Source organism: Heterocephalus glaber, unplaced genomic scaffold (genome assembly GCF_053883595.1).
Source record: "Heterocephalus glaber isolate CG9 unplaced genomic scaffold, H.glaber_assembly_v1.0 deba00000347, whole genome shotgun sequence".
NCBI lineage: Eukaryota > Metazoa > Chordata > Mammalia > Rodentia > Bathyergidae > Heterocephalus > Heterocephalus glaber.
Genome location: NW_028258143.1, coordinates 28389307 through 28414673, shown reverse-complemented (window position 1 = coordinate 28414673; position 25367 = coordinate 28389307). Strand labels below are relative to the sequence as shown.

At 43.4% G+C, this 25367-nt stretch overlaps 1 protein-coding gene across 5 annotated transcripts in view; it reads right to left on the bottom strand.

The window, feature by feature from the left end:
- Positions 1-12676: 12676 nt before the first annotated feature.
- The window catches only part of Gypc (glycophorin C (Gerbich blood group)), a 33146-nt gene continuing 20455 nt past the window's right edge, over positions 12677-25367 (bottom strand). For 2 of the 5 annotated variants that reach the window (XM_004836016.4, XM_004836018.4), the window contains 3 exons: positions 21536-21574; positions 16299-16406; positions 12677-14664 (listed from right to left, as the gene is read on the bottom strand). In XM_004836016.4, the coding sequence (XP_004836073.1) occupies positions 14468-14664; positions 16299-16406; positions 21536-21574 (344 nt within the window). In that variant the 3' untranslated portion in view covers positions 12677-14467. Of the gene's footprint in view, positions 14665-16298; positions 16407-21517; positions 21575-25367 lie in introns of all 5 variants that reach the window. The other 3 variants (XM_004836017.4, XM_087198298.1, XM_013076626.3) reach the window with 2 other exon arrangements.

Here is a 25367-nt window from a genome sequence, read left to right as displayed (position 1 = left end):
GGTTCTTATTTTTCACCCTTGCCCAGACCTCCCTTCCACCCCTCCAGTCCTCCCTATTTACAAAGATTTTGTTCCTATTTTTCCATTTTCTCATATTAATCCCATTCCCTTCTGTACTTTCCTCTAGCCCTCCCACTTCCTTCCCCTTTGCCCCTTTTCTTCCTATTTCACATTACCTATTATACATTTAGTCCTTATTTACACTTTCAATTTCTCACACCAGTATTCGGTATTTACACATGTGTGTCCTATTTATTTCACTTAACAGTATCGCCTCAATGTCCATCCACTTAGCTATAAATGCCTCTAATTTCTCATTTTTTATGGCTGAGTAGTACTCCATTTTATAAAAAAACCACATTTTCTTTATCCAGTCTCCAGTTGACGGGCATTTGGGCTGTTGCCAAGTTTTAGCTATCACAAACTGTGCTGCTATGAACATGGGCACACATATATCCCTGTGGTATAATTCTTAAAAGTTTGTTTTGATATGTATACAATTCTAATTTGGCAGTTTACTTTCTCTTTGAAAATATTATTTCAATTTTGATGGCTGCCTTTGTTGCCTTTGAGTTTTCTATCTAAATAACATTTGACACTTTGGCACTTAACCTGTATTTCCTCTTGTTACTTCTAACATTCTCATCCTTGTTTAGCAATTTCACTGAGATTTGCCTAGGTGTGGATTCTTTGCATTTATCTTGCTTGGGAATCTTTGAGATTTCTGTATTGTGAAGACTGATGTTTTTAGTGAATTCTGGAAAATTCCCAGGTACCTATTAGCTCTCTTCATTTCTCTCTTCCTTGTCTAAAATTCGGATTAGTTATGTGTTAATCCTTTACACAAACTCTTTACCCAATCTTCCACACACCTTTTATCTTGTAATTTCTCCAAACATCTTTTTGTTTCTCTTTGCTACTTAGCAGAAGCTGCTGCCTTTTGGCTTCCTTTGTCACTGTGAAGATGGCATCCAAGATTTCATCTGTTAGCCCACTGTCATTCCTTGGGAGGTATATCTCTTTCCTCTTGCTCTTCTGTGGCCTCAGTAGGATGTGTCAAGGTGTGAATTTACTCTGCTCATCTTCGTCTGAGTTCAGAGGCTCAATCTCTGTGATAGTCCGATTTTCTGAACTTTCTGGATCTCCTTTTCCAGGTAGAAGCTTTCACTTCTTGTTATCCAGACAGTGCCATTTCTACCTCAGGAAGCTGGTGTCTCTGCATCTCTGCTTCCTTTCCGATGTCACAGAAGTACCCTTGTTGCTTTTCAGGCTTTCGTTCTTGTGAGTTTCATTTCTTATAACCATATATTTAAAACACAGATGATGAACTCAAAAAGACATTTTGCTCATGTTATCTGGACTGGAGCCATTACTTCTAAAGTATATGAATGAACTCACTGAGAGACAAATTAGGAAAGTAATACCATTCACAATAGCATCAAGAAAAATTAAATACATAGGAATTAACCCAATCAAGGAAGTGAAAGGCTTCTGCACTGTAAATCACAGTTTTTTAAAGAGGACATCAGAATATAGAAACATATTCCCTGTTCCTGGATATGCAGAACCAATATTGTTAAAATGCCATACTTCCAAATTGCTATGTAGATTTAATGCAATCCCAATCAAAATACCTATAGCATTCCTCATGGAACTGGAGAAAATAATCCTAAAATTTACATGGAACCAGAAGAGACCCAGAGTATCAGAAGCAATCCCAGGCAACAAAAGCAAAGCAGGAGGCATCACTTCAAGTTATACTACAAGGCTACAGTAATAAAAACAGCATGGTATTAGTACAAAAACATACGATTCAATGAAACAAGATAGAAGACACAAAAATCCCAAAACATTCAGCCACCTGATCTTTGACAAAGGGGCCAAAAACATATGCTGAAGGAAAGATAACCAAATGGTGCTCGGAAAACTGGCTACCCACATGCAGAAGACTGAAGCTAGACCCATATCTCTCATTGTGTACTATACTAAAATCAAAATGGATCAAATATCTAAATATTAAAACAGAAACCCAACCTACTGCAAGATCAAATAGGTAAAACTCTTCAAGTCATATGTGTAGACAAGGACTTCTAAATAGATCTTCAATTGCACCAGTAATAGCTGCATTTATGGTTTATATCAAATAAAAAAGCTTTTGCACAGCAAAGGAAACAATAAATAGAGTGAAGAGACAACAGAATGAGAAATTTTTTTGCCAGTTATACCTTGAACACAACACTAATATCTAGAATGTATAAAGAACTCAAAAAATTAGACCCTCCCAGTGTAAAAGACTCAATTGAAAAATTGACAACTGAGATGAGTACATACTTCTCAGAAGAAGTACAAATGACCAATAAATACATAAAAAATGTTCAACTTCACTGGGCATTAGAGAAACACAAATTAAAACCACACTGAAATTTCATGTTATCCAGAAAGAATGGCTATTATCAAGAAATCAAATAATAACAAATGCTGGCAAGTTGCAGTGAAAAAAGAACCCTCTCTACATTTCTTGTGGGAATGTAAAATAGTACAACCATTATGGAAATCAGTATGGAGATTGCTCACAAAACTAAAACATAGATATTCCATTTGATCAAGCTAGTCTCCTTTTAAATATCCTCCCCAAAGAGCTAAAGACATCCTATTACACTGATACATGTATACCAATGTTTATAGCAGCACAATTCATAATAGCTAAATCTTGGAAGTAGCCTAATGTTCATCAACAGATGAATGGATAAAGAAAATATGGTATCTATACATATGAAATACTTGTAGGTTATAAAGAAGGATATATTTGAGACATTTGTAGGAAAATGGATGCATCTTTAAAACATAATATTAAATGAAATAAATAAGATACACAAGCTTAAATATTCTATGCTTTCTCTCATATGAGAAATCCAAACTACAAATAAAGATTAAAATAAAAAATTGATGAAAGAAAACAGGGAGATAGATTTTTTTTTTTTTTTTTGCAAATGGGAAAGGGACCAAGAGATGGGTGGGAAGAGGGTGTAAAAAAATTTAAGATGTATCATGTGCAGGTACCAACTGCTCCCAATGAATGTAGTGCTTGTACATTGCAAATGTCAATTTAAAAAATAAAGAAAATGGGGAAGGAGATGTAGAGATGGAGGGAGTGGAAGGGAAGGGGAATAAAAAGAATCAAGATAACTCAAGTATGTGTATCCACTCCCCAAGATGAATGTAAACTTCATGTGCTGCAAACATGTACTAATAAAATTTTTTTATAAGGAATATGAAAATAGTGTAAAAAATAAGTGACCTTTCTATGCTTGCTTGATCCTTGGGCCCACTTTTGCTTTCTCACCCAATGGAAGAAAGGATTGAAGCTTGTACAGTGTAATTGTTTATCTGGTGGAGGGTGCTAATGTACTGTAGGTGATAAGTTAAGGATTTACCAAGGCACATAAAGTAAGCTACCCAGGAACTATTTGTATATTGCTCACTTCCCTTTCTGAGACAGTGTGTTCCTCTAAACTATTGATTTTTTTTTATCCCATCAAGTTTATTGGTACATTTTAGGTATACAGTATGATCACATTCATCATTGGGAATTTATACTTGTACATAATATATCTTGGTTCTCCTTTTTTCCCCATTCCCCTTCCTTCCTTTCTACCCCCCCACCCACCATTTATAAAAACATTTTTTTCCATTTTTTTAACAATGGTGGGAATTTCTATCATTTTGGCCTATAGTGAGTGAAGACTCCATCTAGCCCATTTCTCACTGACACTTAAAGTGATATTTCTAAATCATGCCCCTCCCAGCTCAGAATCTTCCAGGGATTTCTACTGGTTACAAAGCAAAACTCAGTCATGGATGCATTAGTTATTCTGTCATTGTATGAACATGGTAGAGTACACCTACAGAAACCTAGATGGAGTAGGTCAGTCACTCAAAGTGGCGTCTTGATCAGACCAAGAGGGGCGGTAAACAAGATGGATGAGCCTTTTGTTGTAAGTAGGACTGCTGTCTAAAATAGCAATTAAAAGTATAGTATAGTAAGCATATAAACATAGTCACTTATTACCATTAGCAAGTATGCACTGTGCATAAATGCATGTGGGATACATTTTTAATGATGGGCAGCAGAAGCTTCTTTTTACCACACATGTGAGCCATGTTTTGCGTTAAGAGATTACGATGGCTGTGACTTCACTAGGCAATCGGTATTGCTCAGCTCCAATATGATCTGGCAGCACCTGCATCCTGCATACGGCCCGTCATGGACTGAAACAGTATAGTGTAGTGCCTGACCTTAGAAACTTGACAGCTTGACCTCAAGGCTCTCTATAAGGGTCTTCCTCTTTACTTCTCTAGACTGACTTCCTGCCATCATCCTACCCCTCATTCATCCACCAACTACCCTTAGGACTTTGGAGATGTCATATCCACATCTGCCTGATCACCTTCTTCTTCCTGAAATCCCCCATTCACTAACTCAGATAGTCCATGACTCCGTAATTCCTAGTTATCCATTAGACCAACATAGTTCTTTTTCAAAGTAGTTTTGTTGACTGTTCTCTCTCTATACCCCATTTTCTAGGCCATGTATGGAAGCCTTCTGTGGTTCTTTCTATTCCTGCACTTAACACTGACATTTTGGGGTGGCTTTATGTTACTGCTGCTGCCTCTGTGGCCTCCTTGATGGCCACCATCTTTCTCTGCAGACTCGGTGCCAAGCACGTGCTTAGTGACTTGGGATGGAGATGTGTTCTTCGTCCTTGGTGCACAGGTCCCTGTCCTCTCAGGGTCTCACACATTATTCTCTGCTTCTGCTAATGTTCAGTTTCTCAGCTCAACTCCAGGAAAGCAGCATCCCTTGGGGCTTTCCCATCCTCATTATGGAAATTTTGTCTGCATCCAGCAAGGACACTTCTAGAAGAATGCACATTCCCCCTCCCTTACCCTTCCCTGGCTACGTCTTTGGTGAAGCAATGAAATCCCAAAGGAATCGATGCCTTGTCAGGTATCTCTGAGGATGCATCTACCATTGGCTCTGGGGCTTTGCATCAGAGAGCTTTGCATAAACTGGAATAATACCAGCTTTGTGCACAGCTATGTTGCCTTGGCTGGGTCAGAGACTGTCTGGGCCCTGCAAGCCCTTAAGTTAAAAAGATCTCAGTATCCTAGAAACTCAGCATAACTGTCCCATTCAGAAAAGCAATTTCTAAAAAAAAAATGTGATGTATTGGCCAAAGCCTGGGTTCAAATCTTGGTTCTGCTACATTGTGCTGTGCAATCTGGATAAGCTTCCCAATGTTTCTTTGTCTCAGTTTCCTTATCTGTAAAAGGGGAACTAAATAATACCATTGTATTAGTTAAAAGTTCTCCAGAGAAACAGAATATATATATATACACACATACATATATATACACATACATATATGTATGTATATATATTTCTCCAAAAAATGTACACACACTTCAGCAGTTAGCTGCACTAATAAATGTCTGGAAGCTCATGGCTACCACTTTGAGCACCACTTGTAATTGTTGAAGCCAAAGATAATATGTTAATCTCATGATGTCTCAATAAATTTAGTATTAAAATATTTATACAAGTTTTTTTTTCCTGATGTATCATTTTTTGGCAAAATCTATCTATTTAAGTATGTATGTATGTATGTATATCTGTATGTATGTGTCTATCTATCTGGTATGATTGATACATACTGTGAATGTTTGTTAAATTAAAAATCTTATAGTAAAAGACACTTCAAACACACTTACAGCATTGCTGTTGCCACTTTCTGAAGCAGTTCTGGAAATTCTCTTTTGTGAGTGTCTTTAGTTGCACTGCCATGGATGTCTCTGTGTCTTGAATTGATTCAAAATGTTTATCTTCCGTGGTCATTTTGACTTTAGGGAAGAGCCATAGCTTTCACAGTACCAAATCTGGTGAATAAGATGGCTGGAGACACACCATAATGTTTTTACGAGTCTCCCTTTCCATTCGATGCAAGTGGCAGCAGAATTCATTGTATTTTTTATCACATCTCATAAAGACACTCATGAAAGTGGACATGAAGAACTGCTTCAGAAAATGACAAGAATAATGGGATAAGTGTGTTTGAAGCAAAGGGGAATGTTTTGAGGGTCAGTAATGACAATATGTCTTATTGCAGTAAATGTTTAAAAATTTAAATATTTATCATATATTTTGATCACATCTCACACATAGATTTATTATATTTTCTCTCATGATCCTAGAGTCTAAAACTTTCTACGATGGCTCTCTGCAGCTGGTAGAATGGTTTAGTCCAAGAAGTTAGAGGCTCAGAACCAGGGAGGTGCATGGTGTAAGCCCCTAGTCTGAGGGTGAAGTCCTGTGGACCTTTGGACAGCTGCTGGTACAGTTCCAGAGTCCAAGAGCTGAGGAACCTGGAGTCTTATGTCCAAGGTTCACAGCAGCAAGACATGGGCCCACTCCAGCAGGAAGAGCAAGTGAAGGTGAGGGAGCGAATTTCCTCTTTACTTCTTTTCCATGGAGGCCCAGGTCATTGGATGGTACTATCTATAAGCAGGGCAAGTCTTCCTACTCAGATCTCGGACCCACACACCACTCTTCTCTGAAAATACACTCACAGACACACTCAGAAGTATGTGCTATTCTCTAGCATTCCTCAATTCAGTTGAGTTGACACCTAAAATTGACTATCACAAACATCAACCGCAAAAGATTGTTATACGGATTAAAAGGATTAATCCAGTAGGTCATAGTACATAGCAAGTATGTGGTACACTTAAAGATGTTAGTTGTAACTTGCCTCTAACACATTGTGTAATGTCAGACAAGCCCTTGACCCCTACGGTACTCTCCCTACATGCCCAGTGAGAGATCTGGGCTTTACATCATCTTCTGTGCCTTTCAGCAACTGGGCCCTCTGGTCGTACACAGCTCACCAACCCACCTTGCTTAGCTCTCAAACACCAATAAGCTTTGTACCAAGTAGTATGGCTTGGTGCAAGTTTGAAACCACTCTTTGAATAGCCTGGATTGTAGTTTTCCATAATCATCGTGATCAATTCTTTCTACTTAATTCTAAGAATAAGTCCCATGACAGTGGGTTATAAAATACACCAGACTTTATAACAGTGCCAATTCCTGGTGAGGCTGTTCTAATTCCTGAATTTTTTCCTGATTTTATATTTTGGAAGAAGATTTAGAAAATGCTTGATAGGAACAAAATACCAGAAAACAGTGACTCTTAACCAGGTACTCTCTGCTAAACAACCTCACCTTAGAAGGGAAGGCCCTCTGCAGAGTAAATAGAGGAAAGATAGCCTCATGTGCAGGGTTTCAGGAGAATGAGGACCACATGCAGGAGGCCACTTTACCAGGATGTGGACAGTAATGAAAGAGAACTCACTATGTTAGTTAGGGTTCACTGGAGGAACAGATTTACTGTAAATATACATATGATATATAAGGATTTACAAAATAGGCTTTCAAAGGCCATCTGTGGAGTCAGGAGTGGAAGAATGCAAAGTAGCCATCTGTGAGCTGGAGAGCTGGCAGGCTCAGTGGAAAGTCAAAGGCCTGGAGCTCACTGCAGACTCTAGTGGGAGTGTGTGTCAGAAAGCTGAAAGATCTTCTCTGGAAGTCTGAACACATTGGAGATGAACATCCAAAGGCAATGGTGCAGACTGGAACTCTGCCAAAGGGCAGGCTTCCTTGTTCTTTCCCTTTTTATTCCACCCAGGCTACATGCCTACTGGCTAGTACCACCCACATCTGGGGTGGGTCTTCCTTCTCCAATTTGCAGCCTGCATGTCTGTTATCCATGGACACACCCAGAACTGCTCCACTAATCCACTAGGGGAGTCTTAGTCCGTAATTAACTATCACAATTATAGAGGGGTCTAATCTTGGAGGGCAAAGAGAAGATGTATACACTAGAGTTCCAGTTTCAGCCTCCAAATGGGACAGAATCTCCGAACAGCTTCCTTAACTCCAAACAGAACCTCTCCTAGTCATCTTGGAACCCTGAGTAGTCACTGCTAATGTGCAGGTGGACTTTTCTAATTTTCCCTATAATTTTTTTAGCATGCTTGATTTTACACTGGTTCTTGAATATTTTAACATTTTCACTTATATCACATGCATTTCCCTAACTTATTAAAATTCTTTGCAACATCATTTCCTTGCTTCAGAATATCTGATTACAAGTCTGCATTATAATTCTCTTAGTATTTCCCTGATGAGGAACACTTAAACAGTTCTATATTTCTCCTACTATAAAGAGAGCTATTATAAACCTTTTTAAATGAAAATCTTGGCCTGTATTTCCAGAGATTTTCTCAGGATAGAATTTTAGATGTAGAATTCCTGAATCCAAGAATGGGAATATTCACAAGATTGTTGGCACACCGCCAAATGCTCTCTCAGAGAAGTTATGCCCAACTTCTTTTTATCAGCCACAGTGAGCCATTAGATACTTTGTGTGTTTAGTTAGGTTTCTTTTAAATGTCTCTGCCTGTTAAAATGTGACATTCACACACAAACATAAAGCCATACATATATGTGTACACATATAACTATATCTGTATATTTTGATTAATAATGCAACCACACATTTTTTTCCTGTTAGAATAATTTTTTCAGTGGCAAGTGATTAATCCTGTTTGGAATAAACAAGTTAGAGAACTTCCTTCTAACTCCCTAAGGGGTAGCTGCAGTTAGCTGCCAAGAATTCTAGTTCAGTTTAGCTGTTTCAAATCTACAGCTTAGTTGTTTTTGTATATCAAACATGTCTCAGAGGGGAAAAGCCTCCATATAAACAATAAAAAAAAATCTTTCTGATGATGTATTTCAAGAGAGTATTGAAAGAAATGGAAAAATACTCATGGTAGAGGGCTTTCTTTACTTCTCAGCACCTTTGCATTTCATGGCTTTTCCTTATTCTAATAATTCTGTGATGAAGGGAGGGCAGGGTTTATTACTCCCTGTTTACTAATGAGAATCCAAATCTCCAAGAGGACAGCCACTTGACTCTGCTCCCTGTCATATTCCAGGAACTAGCTTGTCTTCTTCAGCTGGTGACAAGTAACTGCCAGACACCAAGAAGCTTATTTTAGTTGTCAGCCCCACATCTGTGCCCACTTATCGCACAGGTGCGAGGTATTACTGAAGCGAAGGTATGTACAGATGCCAGCATTGCCCAGGTGCTCAGCATTGCACAGGTGTTCAGTATTGCACAGGTGCTTAGCACTGTACAGCAGCCCATCATGTCACAGGTGTCCAGTATAGCACAAGTGTTAATATAGTAGAGATGCTGATATTGCACAGGTACCAGGTATATGAAAGATATGTGAAACCTGCTCCCCCTGGAGGCTCCTATTTATTCATCTTTCAGGAAAATCAGAAGGTTGAATGAGAAGGTCTCTATGACCTTATCTAAAACACACTCCTGAGTATTTCGCTTGACATAGCCTTTTCTCTGTATCCTGTTCTGCATGGGTTAGGCTGTCACCCTGACATTTAAAAAAGGTGGCAAAACAGTACAGTTTGAGCCATCTGCTCTGCTGTGTTCATCTCCTCTACACCATGCAGCCATGCTTCAGCACCTGCTTCTGCTCCACTGCCACCAGTCTCCACTACTGGAAGCCACTCTGGACAGGGAAGGGAGGTGTGGGACCTCACTGCCCACTGCTTCCCCTCTGCCTTGAGGAATGTGTGGGGCAGGGGCCTTTGCAATACTCCTCCTAAAGAGGAGACCTTGAATTGTGCAATTTTTAGCTGACATAGGGTTCAGGTAGAATGGCATCTCAAATGCTATATAGTGGAGGGTTGAGGAGTAGCCCTTCTAAATCCTCTGTTTTTGTTTCCCTTCTGGGATTCTAGTCAGGTATTCCTTGTCCCAGAGGAGATGCTAGTGGATCTATATGATACTGAACAACTTGGTCCATTCCATAAAGATCTTAGTTATAGAGACTGAGAAGACGTCTTCATCTACAAAGCCCACAAATTCATCTTGATCTTTAGCTTGAAGGGCTGTAGTGTTTTGTACACATGTGCCCCATTAGTCAATACATATCAGGTGATTCACAGTGGTGTCAAATGAGGATTTTTACATCCATCTGAGGGGTCTCTTATAAGCTGTCTTCCCCTATTCTGGCCTCCATAATTTCTAGGCTTTCTTTTTAGAATACACATTCTACAGTAATTTATCTTCAACACAGGCCACCAAGGTAATTGCACATCTGATGTTATCTGTACCTCTTTCCTTCCTATAAACCTCTCTAAGGGCTCTCACCACCTGAGACAACATTCAAGCTGCACAACATTGAGCCCAGGCCCCTCGTGACATGGTTCTTGGCCATCTCTGGTCCATCCATCCATCCATCCATCCAGGCAACATTATAGGAAGAAAAGCCCACTTGAAACTTCAGTCTTGCTTTTTTCTCTGCATTTGACATCCCCTCACCTGGATAACTCTTTTAGAACCTAGCTTGGATTTCCTCCTCCAGGAATCCTTCACTGGACTTTGGCCATTAGATCACTAGATCTTCTTCAATGGGCCCCTGGCTGTTGAGACATTTTTGCACAGTTCCTTTTGTAAGGAATGTTCTCCAAGGTAGGATAAGGCTCTGCTCAGTCCTAGATCTCTGGCCTTGCACCTGCCAAGTGATGTAACCTCAGGGGGGTGTTTGTTTGTGGAATGCATGAAGGAAAGAATGGAGGTGTTTCACTGCCTGGGTGCTCACTATGATTATAATATTTCCACTGTCACCAGAAAAGACAATGCCTGATGCACAACATCTGTGAGCTAAACTTTCCTTCCCCAGAGTCAGGGGCAGCCTGACCCTTGGTGTCTCAGCAGGACTGGAGGGCTGTGATCTTGCGAGGGCTGAATACAGAACTCCTTGCTCAGTAATTTTTGACTTGGAGAGAAAAAGAATTTCGGCTATGTGAAACAGAAAAGTTGGCTAATGTATTTGGTTCAAAGTTGAAGAGTGGGAGATCTGAATATGTTAAGTATCAACCCTGTTTTGACATCTGTAATCTTGGCAAGAGAGACCTCTTGATCACAGGCAGGCCTTGGGAACAGAGGCTGGCAGAGTCCACCCAGCCTTACTGCCAGGCTCTCGACTTAGGAAACCACCAGGAGCTGAGACTTTCCCCCAGCTGCAGGCTCCCATCAGCTCCTGTGATAGGAAGCCAACCAAAACAACCAAACTTTCAGCTATATGCTAACAAAAGGATGGAAAAAGTTTTCTACTTTAAAAATCCCCTTATGTGGCCTAAAATGCAAATGTTTTTGATTTTCTGATGAGAAGGTTGGGATATTTTACAGGGCAATGAGCAGTTACTCAGTACATTGCTGGGACTTAATGTATACTCTCATTTGTTCAAGTAATATTATTAGCTCTCATGCTACACGTAGCTCATCTGAGGAGGTGATTTTTCATGGGTCTCTCCCTTCTTTTACATCTGGTAATTGAGGTGGGAAAGGCCTATTGTTCTGAACTATCTTTCATGTGAAATATTTGCATATTTGCATATAAGACAGTCTTTGTAGGCAGAGGAAGTGTATCCCTCCAGAGCAAAGGGCAGGCATATTGAGTCCCCATTACAAGGCTTTCTGGTATCTTTAGTTCATGGTTCTCCTCTGGAACTTAACTCATCATCAGGGCAAACATCCTCTGGGACCATTCATGTCATCCCCTAAGACTTAGGAGCAGGGAGATTTGATGCACTTACATCAGGGGTCACATACTTTAGTTTCACCTCTTCTGTCAGTAGCCATGAAACATTACAGGCCAACTTGCTCACTTGAAAGCAGGACAAAAGCTCAGTTCCTTCAGAGTTAAAGGCAAACTTATATCCTTAGGATATATTTAAATAAATATTCTTGTGTCCTAAAATTCAAATATTTTGATCTTCATGTTGTCAATGAGAAGAGAAGAGTGTGGCAAAGTTAAATAACTTTTCCTAGGTCACAGAGCTAGCTAGCGCCTGAGGTGAGATTTTTGTCTGATTCTCATCCTGGAATGGCTCTCTTTCCATAACGCTGTGTTGATGTGTTAAACTGCAAGCATTAAAATGCCTGTAGTTCTGTTTCTGACACTGGGCCAGTTAAAATCCTGCTGGCTCCAAGTCATCCCGTTGCTATGATGATAAAAATGTTCAGCCAAAGAAAAGAAAACAATTGAGCAGCATAAACAAGATAAAACCATCAGAAGTTCCTTCCATTAAAAAATGAAAAAGCAGTTCTCTAGTATTTACATAATGCTTGGCCAAGAGCCCTGACCCTCTGCCCTTTCTTCTGGAGGACAGATGAGACCCATTTCTCAGCAAGCAGGATGGGCTGAGTCACGTGAAATCAGACTAAACAATGGGGCAGCAGGAGCAGGTGAGCTCTGGGGTGGGGTGGGATTGGGGGGAGGGGTGGTCTCCAGCTCTGGGGTCAGAGTCTAAGTCTTGATCAGCTTTTGGAAACCCCTTTATAAAATTCCGCAGTGCATGTCCATCTTGTGTTCTGTTTATTTTGATCACTGCCCAACCCTCATGACAGAGACTGATCTGATCCATCAAGGGTCCCAATTGATCATCTGACTGATCCAAATTTCTTGGCATAGTTAACTGTGGTCTGAGAATATTAAGTGGAAAATTCCAGAAATGAACAATTCATAATTTTAAAGTAACTTTTATTACAGTTTATAGTTATAATTGTACTGTTAGTTATTGTTATTAATCTTTTACTGTGTCTAATACATAAATTAAACTTTACCATAGGTAGGTATATAAACCAAAACAACGCCCCCTCTGACCCCAGTATATACAGAGTTGGGTACTATCTTTGGTTTCAGGCATCCACTAGGGCTCTTGGAGTACATCACCCTCAGATAAGGGCTGACTACTGCAGCTTTTTATTGTATGGGTGAGAAAATGAGGGGCAGTGATCTGGGATCAGACCGAGAAGGGCCTTGCATCTGACCAGGCTCCTGCCATTATCAGCTCCTATGAGCTCTCTCTGTTTCTTTCCCTATCAGTCTCTGACTTCTAGCTCCTTTGGCTGGTGGTCATTCCCACCTGTGTTTGGATCCCAATTAACCTCCTAGGGGAAGCAATGGGCTGTCTTTTGCTGACTCTTAGGTGGATATGGTGCAGCCTCAATAAGCAGAGAGTCTCTGAGCAGACCTGGCACACTAGGGCACAGTCTTTAATCTCAGAGCTGCTGATCTCTGATGGTTAAGCTGCTGAGAATCTTCCAAAGATTCATCTGGAAGGGGATGGCTAATGAGTTAATTTTCTCTGTTACTCACTTTATTTATTGTTTATTTTTTTCTGTTACTCATTTTAAATTACAGTTACACCTCAGGAGGCTCTTAGAAGTGATGCAATGAGGAAGTTTCATCAACCAATATGTGCACACTATTCAGTGTGTTAGTGACACGGGATACAGAGAGTGCCGAGTACCACCACGTTCATTCCTGCCTCCATGCTGTTAGATACCACAGAAGTACCATTCTTGGCATCATTTCCTCTTGAAAGATGAGAACATTGAGCCCGGAGAGATCAAGCAAGTTGCCCAAGGTCTAAAGACCAAGAAAGTGGAGCCAGTACCCAAGCCTAGGGACTGGGGCTCTGCAGTCCATGTTTTAAGCCTTGGGGGCCATTGTCACTGTGACCATGGGAAGATAGGGTTTACTCATAACTGTTTAACAGGTCCATTTTTTTCCCCTGATACTATGAATCGGAAAATCAACATTTCAGCTGGTGCCTTGATGCCTGGGACAAGGTGTTTCCAGAGGAACATTTTATCTTTACATTTGTTTCATGCAACTGGTGCCTGTGTGGGTTAAAGGATGCCGGTCACTTGTCCCTGCCTCCTTGCCAGAGCTAAATAGTCCCTGCCTCATGCACACAGACCCTGTCAGAGAAAACAAAATCATAGGAGAAAAGCAAGCACTATTTACCAGATACTTACAGTAGTGCGGTTTGACTCTGAATGCTTGGTTACATTTCAAATTTATTTCCAATCATTTTGAGTGGGATCAATGGGAAACAAAGGTACCTTTTAGCTCAGGCACCCACTGTCCCCCCCAAATGTCAAGGACTGATATTTGGTGCCATTATCCCCTGTCAGTGTGTCAATGTCACACTTCCTTGCATGCCTACCCCACTCACACCCATGAGATGACATCCTGCTCTGCTCAGGGAGACTTGGATATCCAGACTTTCTCTCTTCCTGGCAGAGCAAAGGCTTGCCTCTCAGGGTGGCCACTGCATCCCTGGAGAGGTGTCTCACAGCTTGGGCCTCCTCTGTCCTCCCTAGGTAGGCACTCAGTGTTCTCAGGTTCAAATCTTGGGGTCAGCCTGTGCCCTTGAGGTCTGCCTGGTGAGGCCAGTAATGGTGGTATGTGTTTTTTCTATGCTGCAGTTAGAGGAGGTCTTTGGGGAGGTGAGGTCTGGTGTCCCTCAGATAAAGTACTCCTTTTTGCTGTGGTCACCAGCATCCTGGAGGGCAGGGTCACTCTGCAGGGCCATGTCAGCACTCTCAGCAAACTCTGTGCCCTTGGCTTCATTGGTGTGGTATGTGCCCTTGTGCCGGAACAGGTATCGGAGCACGACAAGGAGAAGGCAGAGCAGAACGAGGGCCACAGCAGTGATCACAGCTGCGGGAAGGAAGACATTCAGAGGTCAGTCTGGAGCAGGTGACTTGGGGCCTGGGAAGGGGTTCAGAACCCACAGGGGTTGTATCAGGAGGACAAACATGCTGCTGTAAGTAGCACCAACCCAGGGGTGGCTTCTGCTTCCTACCTTGTGCTTCTTCCTCTTGTCATCTCAATGATCTTTTCTCCTCTCCTTTTCCATCCTCCTCCTTTTTCCCTACCTGCCCCCCATCTGCACCCTACTGGCTAGAACAGAAGCCCAGGGCTGGTCCCCGCTGGGATGTGCTCATGTCTACTGAGGAAGACAGATCTGTAGGAGGCCCCTTGTGGAACATGCAGTTGGCATGGTGAGGATATGTGGGGTTAGCTTGAACTGAGGAGCTCCTGGGATGCCGAATTTTCATTTCTTCAGATGATCCCAACTGGGTGTTTCCTGGGACATGGGGCTTTCTGTGCAAAAGCAGGAAAGTCCCAGCAAACTGAGAAGAGATGGTTGCACTCTGGGTGCTCTACAGAAGGAGGAAATGATGAGGGTTGATGACAGTGCCTGGGTGAGGAGTGGGAGGTATGGTTTGAGAGCCGCCCCTCACCCAGCCTGTTGCATTCACTCCTGGGGAATGAAGATTCCTGAGTCTGGCAGAAGGAGTGGACTTGGCCTTACAGAGACACCATGCCAAGAGGCAGGCCAGTTACGGTCAGGCCACTCAAGGCCTGGGGAGCCAACCAGGTGTCAAGACTGGGCAAGTTCAGGGAAGGCTGAAGGGCACCAGGCTCGTGGTGGCGTTGGCTTTGGCCATTTTCTCTGAAGCTGCAGAATAAGCCTCTGTCATTACTTGGATCAGGTTTATTCAGGGGGCTTTGGGGAAATATTCCCGGGGAACATGGTGAAGCTATAACTGCTCCCAAGTCCCACTTTTATGGAACAATTTCCTATACTTCCTTCTGCCTTCTGAGGGAAACTAGTGTTGTACAATGTTAATAATAGTATCTAAGAAGCAAAGGCTCAGGAGCAAATGAGGGGGAGAAATGCAGGGTTAAATAAAATTGAACAGGTGTCTTTGATGGCTTCCTGCTGTCTCTCCCTTTTTCTTTTAGTTGTAGAAGTTCCCTGAGCTATTAATAAGCTAGAGAGAATTATGAATCTCAAATGAGGGAACAGAGCAAGAGACAGCTTCCAAACTAGATTGTTCTGGAGTGCAGTTTGGGGACACAGCTGTGAGCACATGGGAACTACCTGTCCAGGGTTCAGCACAAGGCAAGGGAGGGGTCATATTCTCTTTAGGATGGAAATGTGAGACTCAGGGCATGGACGAGGGAGATGAGGGAGAGTGCAGGGAGCCCCGGTCAATCCATGCACCCATGCACCACCACCACCACATGTGTTTGACCTGAGCTACTCTCTGCAGCCTGAGTGCCTTGTGGGTTGATGGGGTAGGAGGGAGGGTGCTTCCTGACATGCCTGTTGAGGGCTCTCTTGGCCTGGGCGGGTACCATGCTGAACATTTCTGATGAGGACTGGACTCTTCCATTCCACAATCAAAGCCTCCAATAAAGAAGGAGGTGACCGTGGGATCCTCAGGCCAGTTCTCCCCTGGGACTTCCCCCAGCTGCCAGAAGAGCCTGTCATGCTGGCTCACCTGCAATAATGGCGATGTCCATCGTTGTGGGGAAGGGTGTCCCTGAGTCAGGCACTGGTATGATGGCATCGGGTATCCCTGGGTCAGGTGCTGGCGTGGTGTAGAGTGCTGCAGAAAGAAGAGAGGAGCCTGAGGGTACAGGAAGCCTCTCTACACCTGATAACAATGGCCTGAGCCTGCACCCTCTGCACACCTATAAGCAGCTCTGCAAATGGCCCAGGTAGACAGGCATGACACAGTATCTGCACAGACCCTTGCCCAGGTGTATAGACATGACCCAGGCTCAGCTTGGCTGCTGACCAGGCTGGAAAACCCCAAGAACCCTGAGAATCACCAGTTAACTCAGGACTGTGGGGTCTCTGCTGAATCTGAGCACTGAGACGGGGACCCACACCTGGTGCATGCCTAACAGGTATCTGCAGTGTGAACGAAGTGTGCATGGCTGGATTTAACACAGGCCATCTGTGAAGTGTGTGTTCTTGTCAGGTGTTGCTTTAGCTGCCTTTGGTCTACACTCTCCTGTGGTCCACCCAGCAATCCTGTGCGGTACCTGGTATTATAAGTCCATTTTATAGCTAGAACACTAAGTCTGAGAGATGTGATGAGCCTGTGGTCACACAGCTCATCCAGAGGCGGGTGGGGACTTTCCCATCACTCTTACATTTGGGGTGTACTTTCCCTCTTGAAAAACCCCTCCCTGACAACCCTCCCTAAGTCTTTGAATCGATTCTCCTGGGGGACTGGTGGCTCTGTGACTATCTGAGTTACTGAGAGTGCAACTCTGCAGCCCAGTGACCAGACTGGTGGGCAAAGATCGTAAGGATAGTGGGAACCTGAAGCTGCTGCACAGAATGTCTCTTCTCCTTTGGGAAATGAGTGAGAAGAAAGATTTATTAGACCACAGAAATATCAGTGTTAACATGGAAAAACAATGTTCCTATTATAGCAGATATGCACATTAAAAAGGGAAGTGTGCTTCCTAATAGGCATTTCCACTCAGAGGATCATTGTAATTATAGTGCTATGAGATCATTCTCCCCAAGGAAGCTGCCTGGTAAGGAGCTGGCTGTGAGTGTCAGGAGGCACAGTGGGTGAGGGAGAAACATTCTCCAGGCTGCAGGCCCAGAACAGGGTAGCAGAAGAGCCAGGCCAGGAGGTCTGGGACCGGCAAGGAGCCCAAAGGTAGGGAGGAGGATGAAACCTGTTATTAAGTCAGCAACGAGAAAGAGTGGACATGCCCAGAGGCAGGCAGGGAGGAGGAATGTTTAAGACCTGAAGCATCAAGCTCACACCGATATTGGATTCTACTGCATACTATGGGAAGTGCAGTCTGTGACTGAGAACCTAGTACATGACTCAGTACCTATGACTGAGTACCTAGCAAGTATTCAGATATTCACTGAAGACATGAAAAATGCACAGGCACATGAACATGTGGATTTAGGGGCTGGAATTCTTGGCCTTTCTTAATCACCAGACACCTTACAGGTCAGTAAGAAAGACACCTCACTTAAGGATGGTTACAGAAGCTCCAATACCCAGAATTTCCAAAGAGTTTTCTAGGTGGAGACTAGTATTTCTTAAATCAGTTCGTCCAGTGCAGCCAGCCCACTTCTTCTTCCTTCAGAACAATTAGTAATTGCTTACCATATAGGAGGCAGTGTTCTCAGCTTTTAAGACACTTTAACTTACTTAGTCTCTGCAACAGTTCCTTTTGGTAAGACTCAATTAGAAAAGTCCCTGTACTATGTGCTCAGAGGCAGTGAGAGTTCTGGCGAGTCTGATTTGGGGTTTGAGAGCGGGGTGCCCTTTGAGAACATAGAGAGTTCTCCTCGACTTACACTGGGTTTTTTTCTTCTTGTTCTTGTTTCCTCAGTGCCCCTGTGCAAGTGAGGTCGAAAGCTAACAGTTGAAGTTCATTAACCAACTTTTCCTTTTGGCTGGAAAGGTCAAATACATTTATTTTTCCTTGAGGATTTGCTGTTATTGTTCCTGAAAGAATGTAGCATTCAGGCTTTGAGTCTCTAATAGACCAGAGTGCCCCAAAGGAGCAAGTGAATAGCTCATCCCCCATCCACCCATTTCTCCCAGAAGCCAGGAACTGTTAGCTGAGCTCTTCATATTTACCCACCCAACCACAGGCTGAAGAAGAGAGGACAATGGTCTCTGTTCCGAGGAGCTGGTTGCAGAGCTGTGGCACATTGATGTGAAAAGTTAGACTCCTCCACTTCTCTATGTGACAAAGTGTGCAGTTAGATGTTAACTGGGTACCTAGGAGCATCTTGGAGGGGCATCAAGCATGTCTCAGCTCTAGGCCTCCTGGGTTCTAAGACTGGAGAAAGTTCATGATGTTGTGTGTTCATTTTTGCCTTCAGCAAACCTTTTCTAGCACTTAGTATGTTCCAGCAACATGCTTCATGTTAGAGCAGTGCTCCTGTCCTGGGAGATCACTGTAACCAAGGGGACCAAGTGCATCTGTGGGTAAGCTCATCAAGGGTCATTCTCTGATGACCCCAGCAAAGGCTTCAGGAGGAGGTGATCCCCAGCCTCGTCTACTGAAATGGTGGGTGGCAGTGCCAGCAGAGGGAAAAGAATAGTGGCAAGACAGAGATGTGGAGGAAATGACTGTGGATTGTGGAGCAGTTAGCAAGTAGGGTGGGGCAGGATGGTGTCTCTCCAACTGCTGTGATGGAAGGTCACTATCTGTGCGAGGCTGAGCCCAAGCAGCTGCTGCATGTGAGGGCGTCACCTGCCTACTCCCTACCTGCAGAAAGTGCCCAAGTCCTACCCAGGGTGTGTGGACGGAATCTACAAGTGACACCTGTGTCAACTTGACCACCTGTGTCAGAACATGCCAGTCTCAAGGCCAAAATGATGGCTCCATAATTCCCACTGGGTCACCTTGTAAACAATCTTCCTAATCCCAGGGCCACCAAAGTGTGATGCAATGTAGTTATACAGCTATGACAGCCTATAAAATGATCTGACTATGTTCCTTCTCTTAACCACTATCCTGTCTCACCTGCTGCTGCCACTGTGCAGAAACATAACATAGGGGTTGGTATTAGAATCCCTGTAGGCTGCACCACACCTTCCACATTGAATTTCAGCATTGTGGTGGGGCCTCCGGGCTGGGTGGCCAGAAGTGGCCTCTGCGCCCTGGAAGAGATGGTCATTCCTGCATCACCAAATGGACTCAGCAGTCAGGAAGCTGAGTCAGGAAGGGGCATCTCTGTCCTGTGTGCACCTTGGAGTCTCACTCAGACATTTTTTCACATGTAGGCATTTGCCTTGATGACTGTTCCCAGGAGTGGGGCTGTAAAATAGGGGAAGATGGCATAACACACAGCTCAGAGTATCTGTTTCCAAGTTCTGCTCTACATGCCTTCCTCTGCTATTATCCTTGAGCATTTTTTAAATTAATAGAGCCTTTTTTAAAAAAGCAAAACCATGGCCAATCTGCTTTGGTTGAACTATAGAGGCCAAGTTAAAAGGTGGAATATCTCATCTCTATTCTAGAATCAGAGAATAAAAATGGAATCCTAATTTGAGGATGGTGACAGCAGGAGCAATCAGCAAGAAAGGTGATTTAGCTGAGCAGGATGAAGTCATCATTAGTCACACAGGAATTCTTCAGGGAGAAGACCCTGTCATCTTCGAGTTGTGTGGTGTTTGCAGTTTATCAAGAAAGCTGCAAATACCCTTCTATATTCGTGAGATGGAGTGAAGGAAAAGGGATCATTATTCCCCTGATCCCCCACGCTCCTGCCCCCAGCAGACACATCCTGCCTAAGGTTTGTAGAAAAGTCAAAGTTATAAGAGACAGGAAGGGAGGAGGAGAAGACTCTGGTCAGGCTCTTGTGTCTGGCTCCTGAGGAGACCACGTTGGCTGGGAAGCCGCTTAGGCTGGGGAGTATGAACTGGGAGCAGCTGGCAGCTGAAGAAGTGCAGTCTAAACACAATGCAGAGACCACTCAAAGGGAAATTGTTCATTCCATGCTTCCTAGTAAGAGGAGAAAAATCTACCCTTGAAGAAATCAATGTGGCTTTAGCACATGGAAAAGGAGACCAAGCTACTTCTAATTTGCACCTGTCTTTTTATCAAGCTGACTGATCAACACAGTGAAAGGAGAACAAAATCCTTAGGAGGAATGGAAGCTGAAAGCAAGAGAGAAGCAGGAGATGACACCTGATAGTGACACAGCCTCCACAGTCCAGAGAACCCTACTTCTGGACACAGTCCCAGTAGGCCCCAGCAGTTGGTGTTACGTCTACCAAAGGGGATTTCTCTCCTTCTCAGAACTCACTGGACTTTCCTCTGAACTCTGTTATACTTGCTTTGGCATTTCTCCACAAGGGCAGATACCTCATCATGACGACTTTGGTGGTTTTTGGCTTAGAGTCTTTTTGCCTGATCTCTACAGGTGGAGCTAATGGTGACAGCGTCCAAGCTGGTGGAACATGGACCTCCATTCTGTTGAGTGTGAACCAGGTACCTCTCACACCATTGACCTCTGACCTTTAGGGTAAAGAATGACAGTTCTCTGGGTAGATGTACATGGCACACCTGATAGAATGAGTATATGGGTGTCCTTGAGGGAAAGAACACATTTCCTATTTCTTTTGGAGGAGCCAATGAGAAACTGAGAATGTGGCAGCACTCAGTGAGAATATTTTGGATGATGCATAACAAGGGAACAAATTAATGTATGCACCATCTATTTAGCATAAACCACAAGATCCAAAGAAGGAAAGGAATTAAATACTCATAGGAGTCTGAGTCTCCTTCTCAAATGGCCTCTTATCCTACCTTTCCCACCTTGAGCTAGGATGACAACTGGAGTCTCCTTTCCTCCTCTTGCCTCATAAGGTTATTGTGGGGCTGACAAGCTAAAACACTGGTGCACAAACTTGAGTATCAGAACTGTCTGGGGGACTTGTTAGGCCACAGATCACTACCTCCTCCTGCAATCTGGCATTCTGAGCAGTCATCATGTCAGGAGTAGGACTAATAACTTGCATTTCTAACATGTTTTCGAGTGCTGCAGATGCTGGTGGTCCAGGAGCCTCACTTTGAGAATCACTGAGCTCATGACTGTGAAAGTTATTGACCACATAACTCAGTTCAAATGCCAACCATTATACTCCACTCCTTTGCAAGAGGGTGAGAGTAGACTGACTGGATTAGCATAGTTCTGAATGTGGCTGTAGGGACTTACTGAAGACAGAAGACTCACCCTGAGTCTTCTGAGTGGCACCAACCATAGGCTTGTATCCTGAATGGAATAAAAAGGAGAAGGGGGCTTAGTGCTGCTGCCGCCACTGCTGTTTTTTTGTGCCTACCCTGCCTTGGACTGTTTCTCCTCTGTGATGCCCCTCTACCATGTCTCCTTGCCTTGGAGCCAACTGACTATGGGCTGAAACCTCTATAAACTGTGAGCTAAAGTAAACCTTTCTTCCTTTAACTTGTGGGTGTCAGGTATTTTGTTCCAGCAAAAGGGAAGTAACTAAGACACAGCTAATACCCTTTATTCATGCAAATAAGTTATAATCAAAGCTGCCTTAGCCACAACTCTGAGCTAGTGTCTCCTTTCTTCCAATAGCAAGCGGATGTAGCTAGAGACCTATCACAGTTGAAAACTGATAATCTGTCACCTCTACCTATTCCCTTGCCTGCCCATGACTGGTGCTGGGCACCATGACAAGGCATCCTTGTGCCATGCTTTGGTAAATGCACATACCCTTTTGATAAATGACTTGTGAGATTTCAGACTCCTCAGCCTTATTGTTTGGAAATAAATCAGCCCCTCAGCTGCCCACTCCTGGTGTCCTCTTGTGTGTCAGCTGATCACAAAGAGAGCAATGGAAAGGAAAATTACCACTCTTGGTTAATTTAAGGATAGGTGGGGTCTGATGATAAGTGAGGAAATATTTTTCCAAAAGAATGTATTTGGGGCAATCAAATTGCAAAGGAGATATGTATCTTCAAATATTTTGAGGGAGAGGAGGGGATTATACATCCCAGTCAGCATATGTTTGGCTTCTCAGCTCCAAACTCAACCACACTGTCTGGAGCACAGGAAGCTGTGGATACAGCTACTTGCAGCTCCATCCAGACAACTCCTTGACCAGAGTGAAGATATGCAGGAAGGCAGTTGGTACTCCCCTGTGAGGTCAGCACACTTGCCAGACATGGAACAGACAGTGGAATGAGTGGTGGCTCAGCTGTGACACACTTGTTTTTACCACATTGGGGAAATATGCAGTCTTTCTGGCATCAGTTTCTTCAAATGTAAAACATGACAGCACTACTGTGTAGACTCACTGTGAATTAGTATGTGCCAAGAACCTAATGCAGTGCATGGCATAGGTAGACCACTTAGATATTAGTAATTATCATTGCCAATTATGTTGGCATAATCTTGGTCAAAGTTGTGCTCTCAAAAATAGACATCTTCAGTACCATTGTAGACTATTTGGCAAATGTATCACCCTAAGAATCAAACAATACACTTCTAGTGGTTATCCTACATAAATAACTGGGAATGGAACAGAAATCAACCCTCCAGAAAGCATATTTCAATGTGGTTTAAAATGGAAAATAAGAGAGAGAATAGTTAAAATGGTCCACATTAGGGAACTGGTTGTGTAAATTATGATATGAATATTATGCAGTTTTAAATGTGACGTGTAAATTCTTAGTGACAGTAGGAAATGCTTGTGGTATGACATTAAGTGATGGGGACAGATCCTTGTAAGTAGAAATGATGCTAAATATTCCCCAAGAGTCTTAGCTGAAGGAATGAAAGGAAGCATACTTAAAATGTTGGCTTTCAGATGGTGGATAGGGTATAAGTGGTTTTGTTTTCTTCTAATATATAGTTTTTGGTACTTTCTGAGCCATCTACAATAACCATGTCCTTTAAGAAATGGAGATGAATCTTCAGAATTGACCATTGTCTCACAGAATCTTCAAAGCCTCAGACCCGAAGGTCTGTGAAGGTTCCTTCCACCTGCTCTGACCTTCCTGCCTCTTTCCATGCTACCACTGGGTACCCTCATCCCGTTCATTGTCTCCCACAAACCAAAGTTAGGCTATTGTTGGATGGCAGGACCTTGGGCACCCTCTCTGATGATCCTTTGTGTCTTACATTTATGCCCTTTGCCTAAACACGAAAGATGTTTCAAGTAGACATTTTCATTTCTAATAAAGAAATGCACAATGTGGAAAAGAGCTGCTGTGTTCAGTGACCACTGGTTCTCTCAAACTTTCCCTGGGCTGTGGTTGTGGACTGAAGAATTTGGGCAGCAGCTTAAGTTCTAAAGTCCTCAAGTGGATTAACAGGTCAGCTCAGCCTCTCACTGATGGGTATTAGGAATCACAGAACCGCGGGCCAACCATTTGTACTTCTTTGGAGCTCTTTGAGACTTCATTGGTGTCTACTCAGAAATCCCAGCTCTGAGTACCTCCCACCTCCCTAAGACTCTGGAACGTTCCTTTCCCTTAAGAATCCTCTGACCAGAAGAGGCCTAGTTTCCCTTTGATTTCAGGATTATGAGAAGAAACCTTACACTGAAATGTGTAAACTCAGTTTCTTCTGCTGACTTGCCTTTCTCCATTTACTCATTTTCTTTTTTCTTTTCTTTTCTTTTTTTTTTTTGGTACCAGGGATCGAACTCAGGTCTTCACGCTTGTGCAGCAGGTGGCGAAACCACTGAGCTAAATACCCCGCCTTTACTCATTTTATCTTTGGTCTCTTCATCCTCATCTACATTTCTTGCTTCATTTTCCAAGATCCAACAAATCATTCATCAACACCTTGTCCCACACTTTGGCTTCTGTAGTTTTAAATAAATAGTGGGTATTGGCTTCTAGGAACAATGATTCTCTCTTGATCCCCCAAGGTGTTTAGAACACATAATAAAGGGGTAACATGAGGGACCATGGGAGCTAGGCCAGATGAGGTTGGGTGAAGAAATTTCAGGGTGTTTCAGTGGGATGGGTGACAGGTCATTGGACTAGAGGTGTCCATGGGGCTCAGAAGTTACTAGAGTGGAGATGTGGAACTGAAAGGCATGAGTTGGCATTGGTGGAGGTTGGAGGAGAGCAAGATAGTAGGAATGTGGACTTTGGGGTGGCATGGTTACTGGTAATGACATTCTGGTACATTCTGGCAAGAGCATGTGGCTGAGGTCAAATGGAGGGTATGGTCAGAAAGGAAATGTATCACCTGTGGATGTTGACAGTACATGGAAATCACATCTGTGTAAAAGAAATGTAATGACTGCACTGAGGATGAAGTAGACAGTGCAAATTATCTAAAACGAAGGGACTGTGAGGGATGAAGGATGAACCATGTCTTAGGTAGGGTCAAGAGGAGCAAGGGGGACCCTGAGCTCATGCCCAGGATGTGCACAGGAGAGAGGTACAGCCACTATGAGGAGGTTAAGAGTATTCTGAGGAGGAGCCAGGTGCCCATGTGAGGGACCCACAGAAACATGTCAGGAGAGGTCTGGGGATGAGGCATGGGCAGGTGTGGGCATCCAGGTGTCTTCACCGCAGGCCTGGATGCTCCTGGAGTTGTATGTGTGCTCTGTTCTTCCCCTCAGCTTCCTTCCTTCCATATTACTTAACTCTTGACCTGGACCCTCTGGTTACTCAAGGGCCAAAGTCACTGGCTCAAGTGTGGTCCACAGGTGGCCTGAGAAGCTGTCTGTCCCTGCAAGCTCCACCACCATTACAATGAGCGACAGGATAGCTGTGACTCTGCTGAAGGCTGAGTCCAAGTTGTGCTGTCAGACTTTTTGAAACCCTTGGGTTCTCAGCCCTTATTTCAGGGGAGAATTCTCTAAATTTGCCTCCTTTGGTTAATTCTTCTGTAAGTGTTGGCTGGTTGGAAGGAAAGCTCTGCACCAACATAGAGCTTCTTTCCAAACTTCTGCTCATCCTTCAATTCAGATCAACGTCACTGCCTCCGAGACACCTTCCCTGACGTCTGCACAAGGGCTGGGTGCTCCTTCCTGCACTCCTGCATGCTACAGCAAGGCAAATTTTTCACCAAAGGCCAT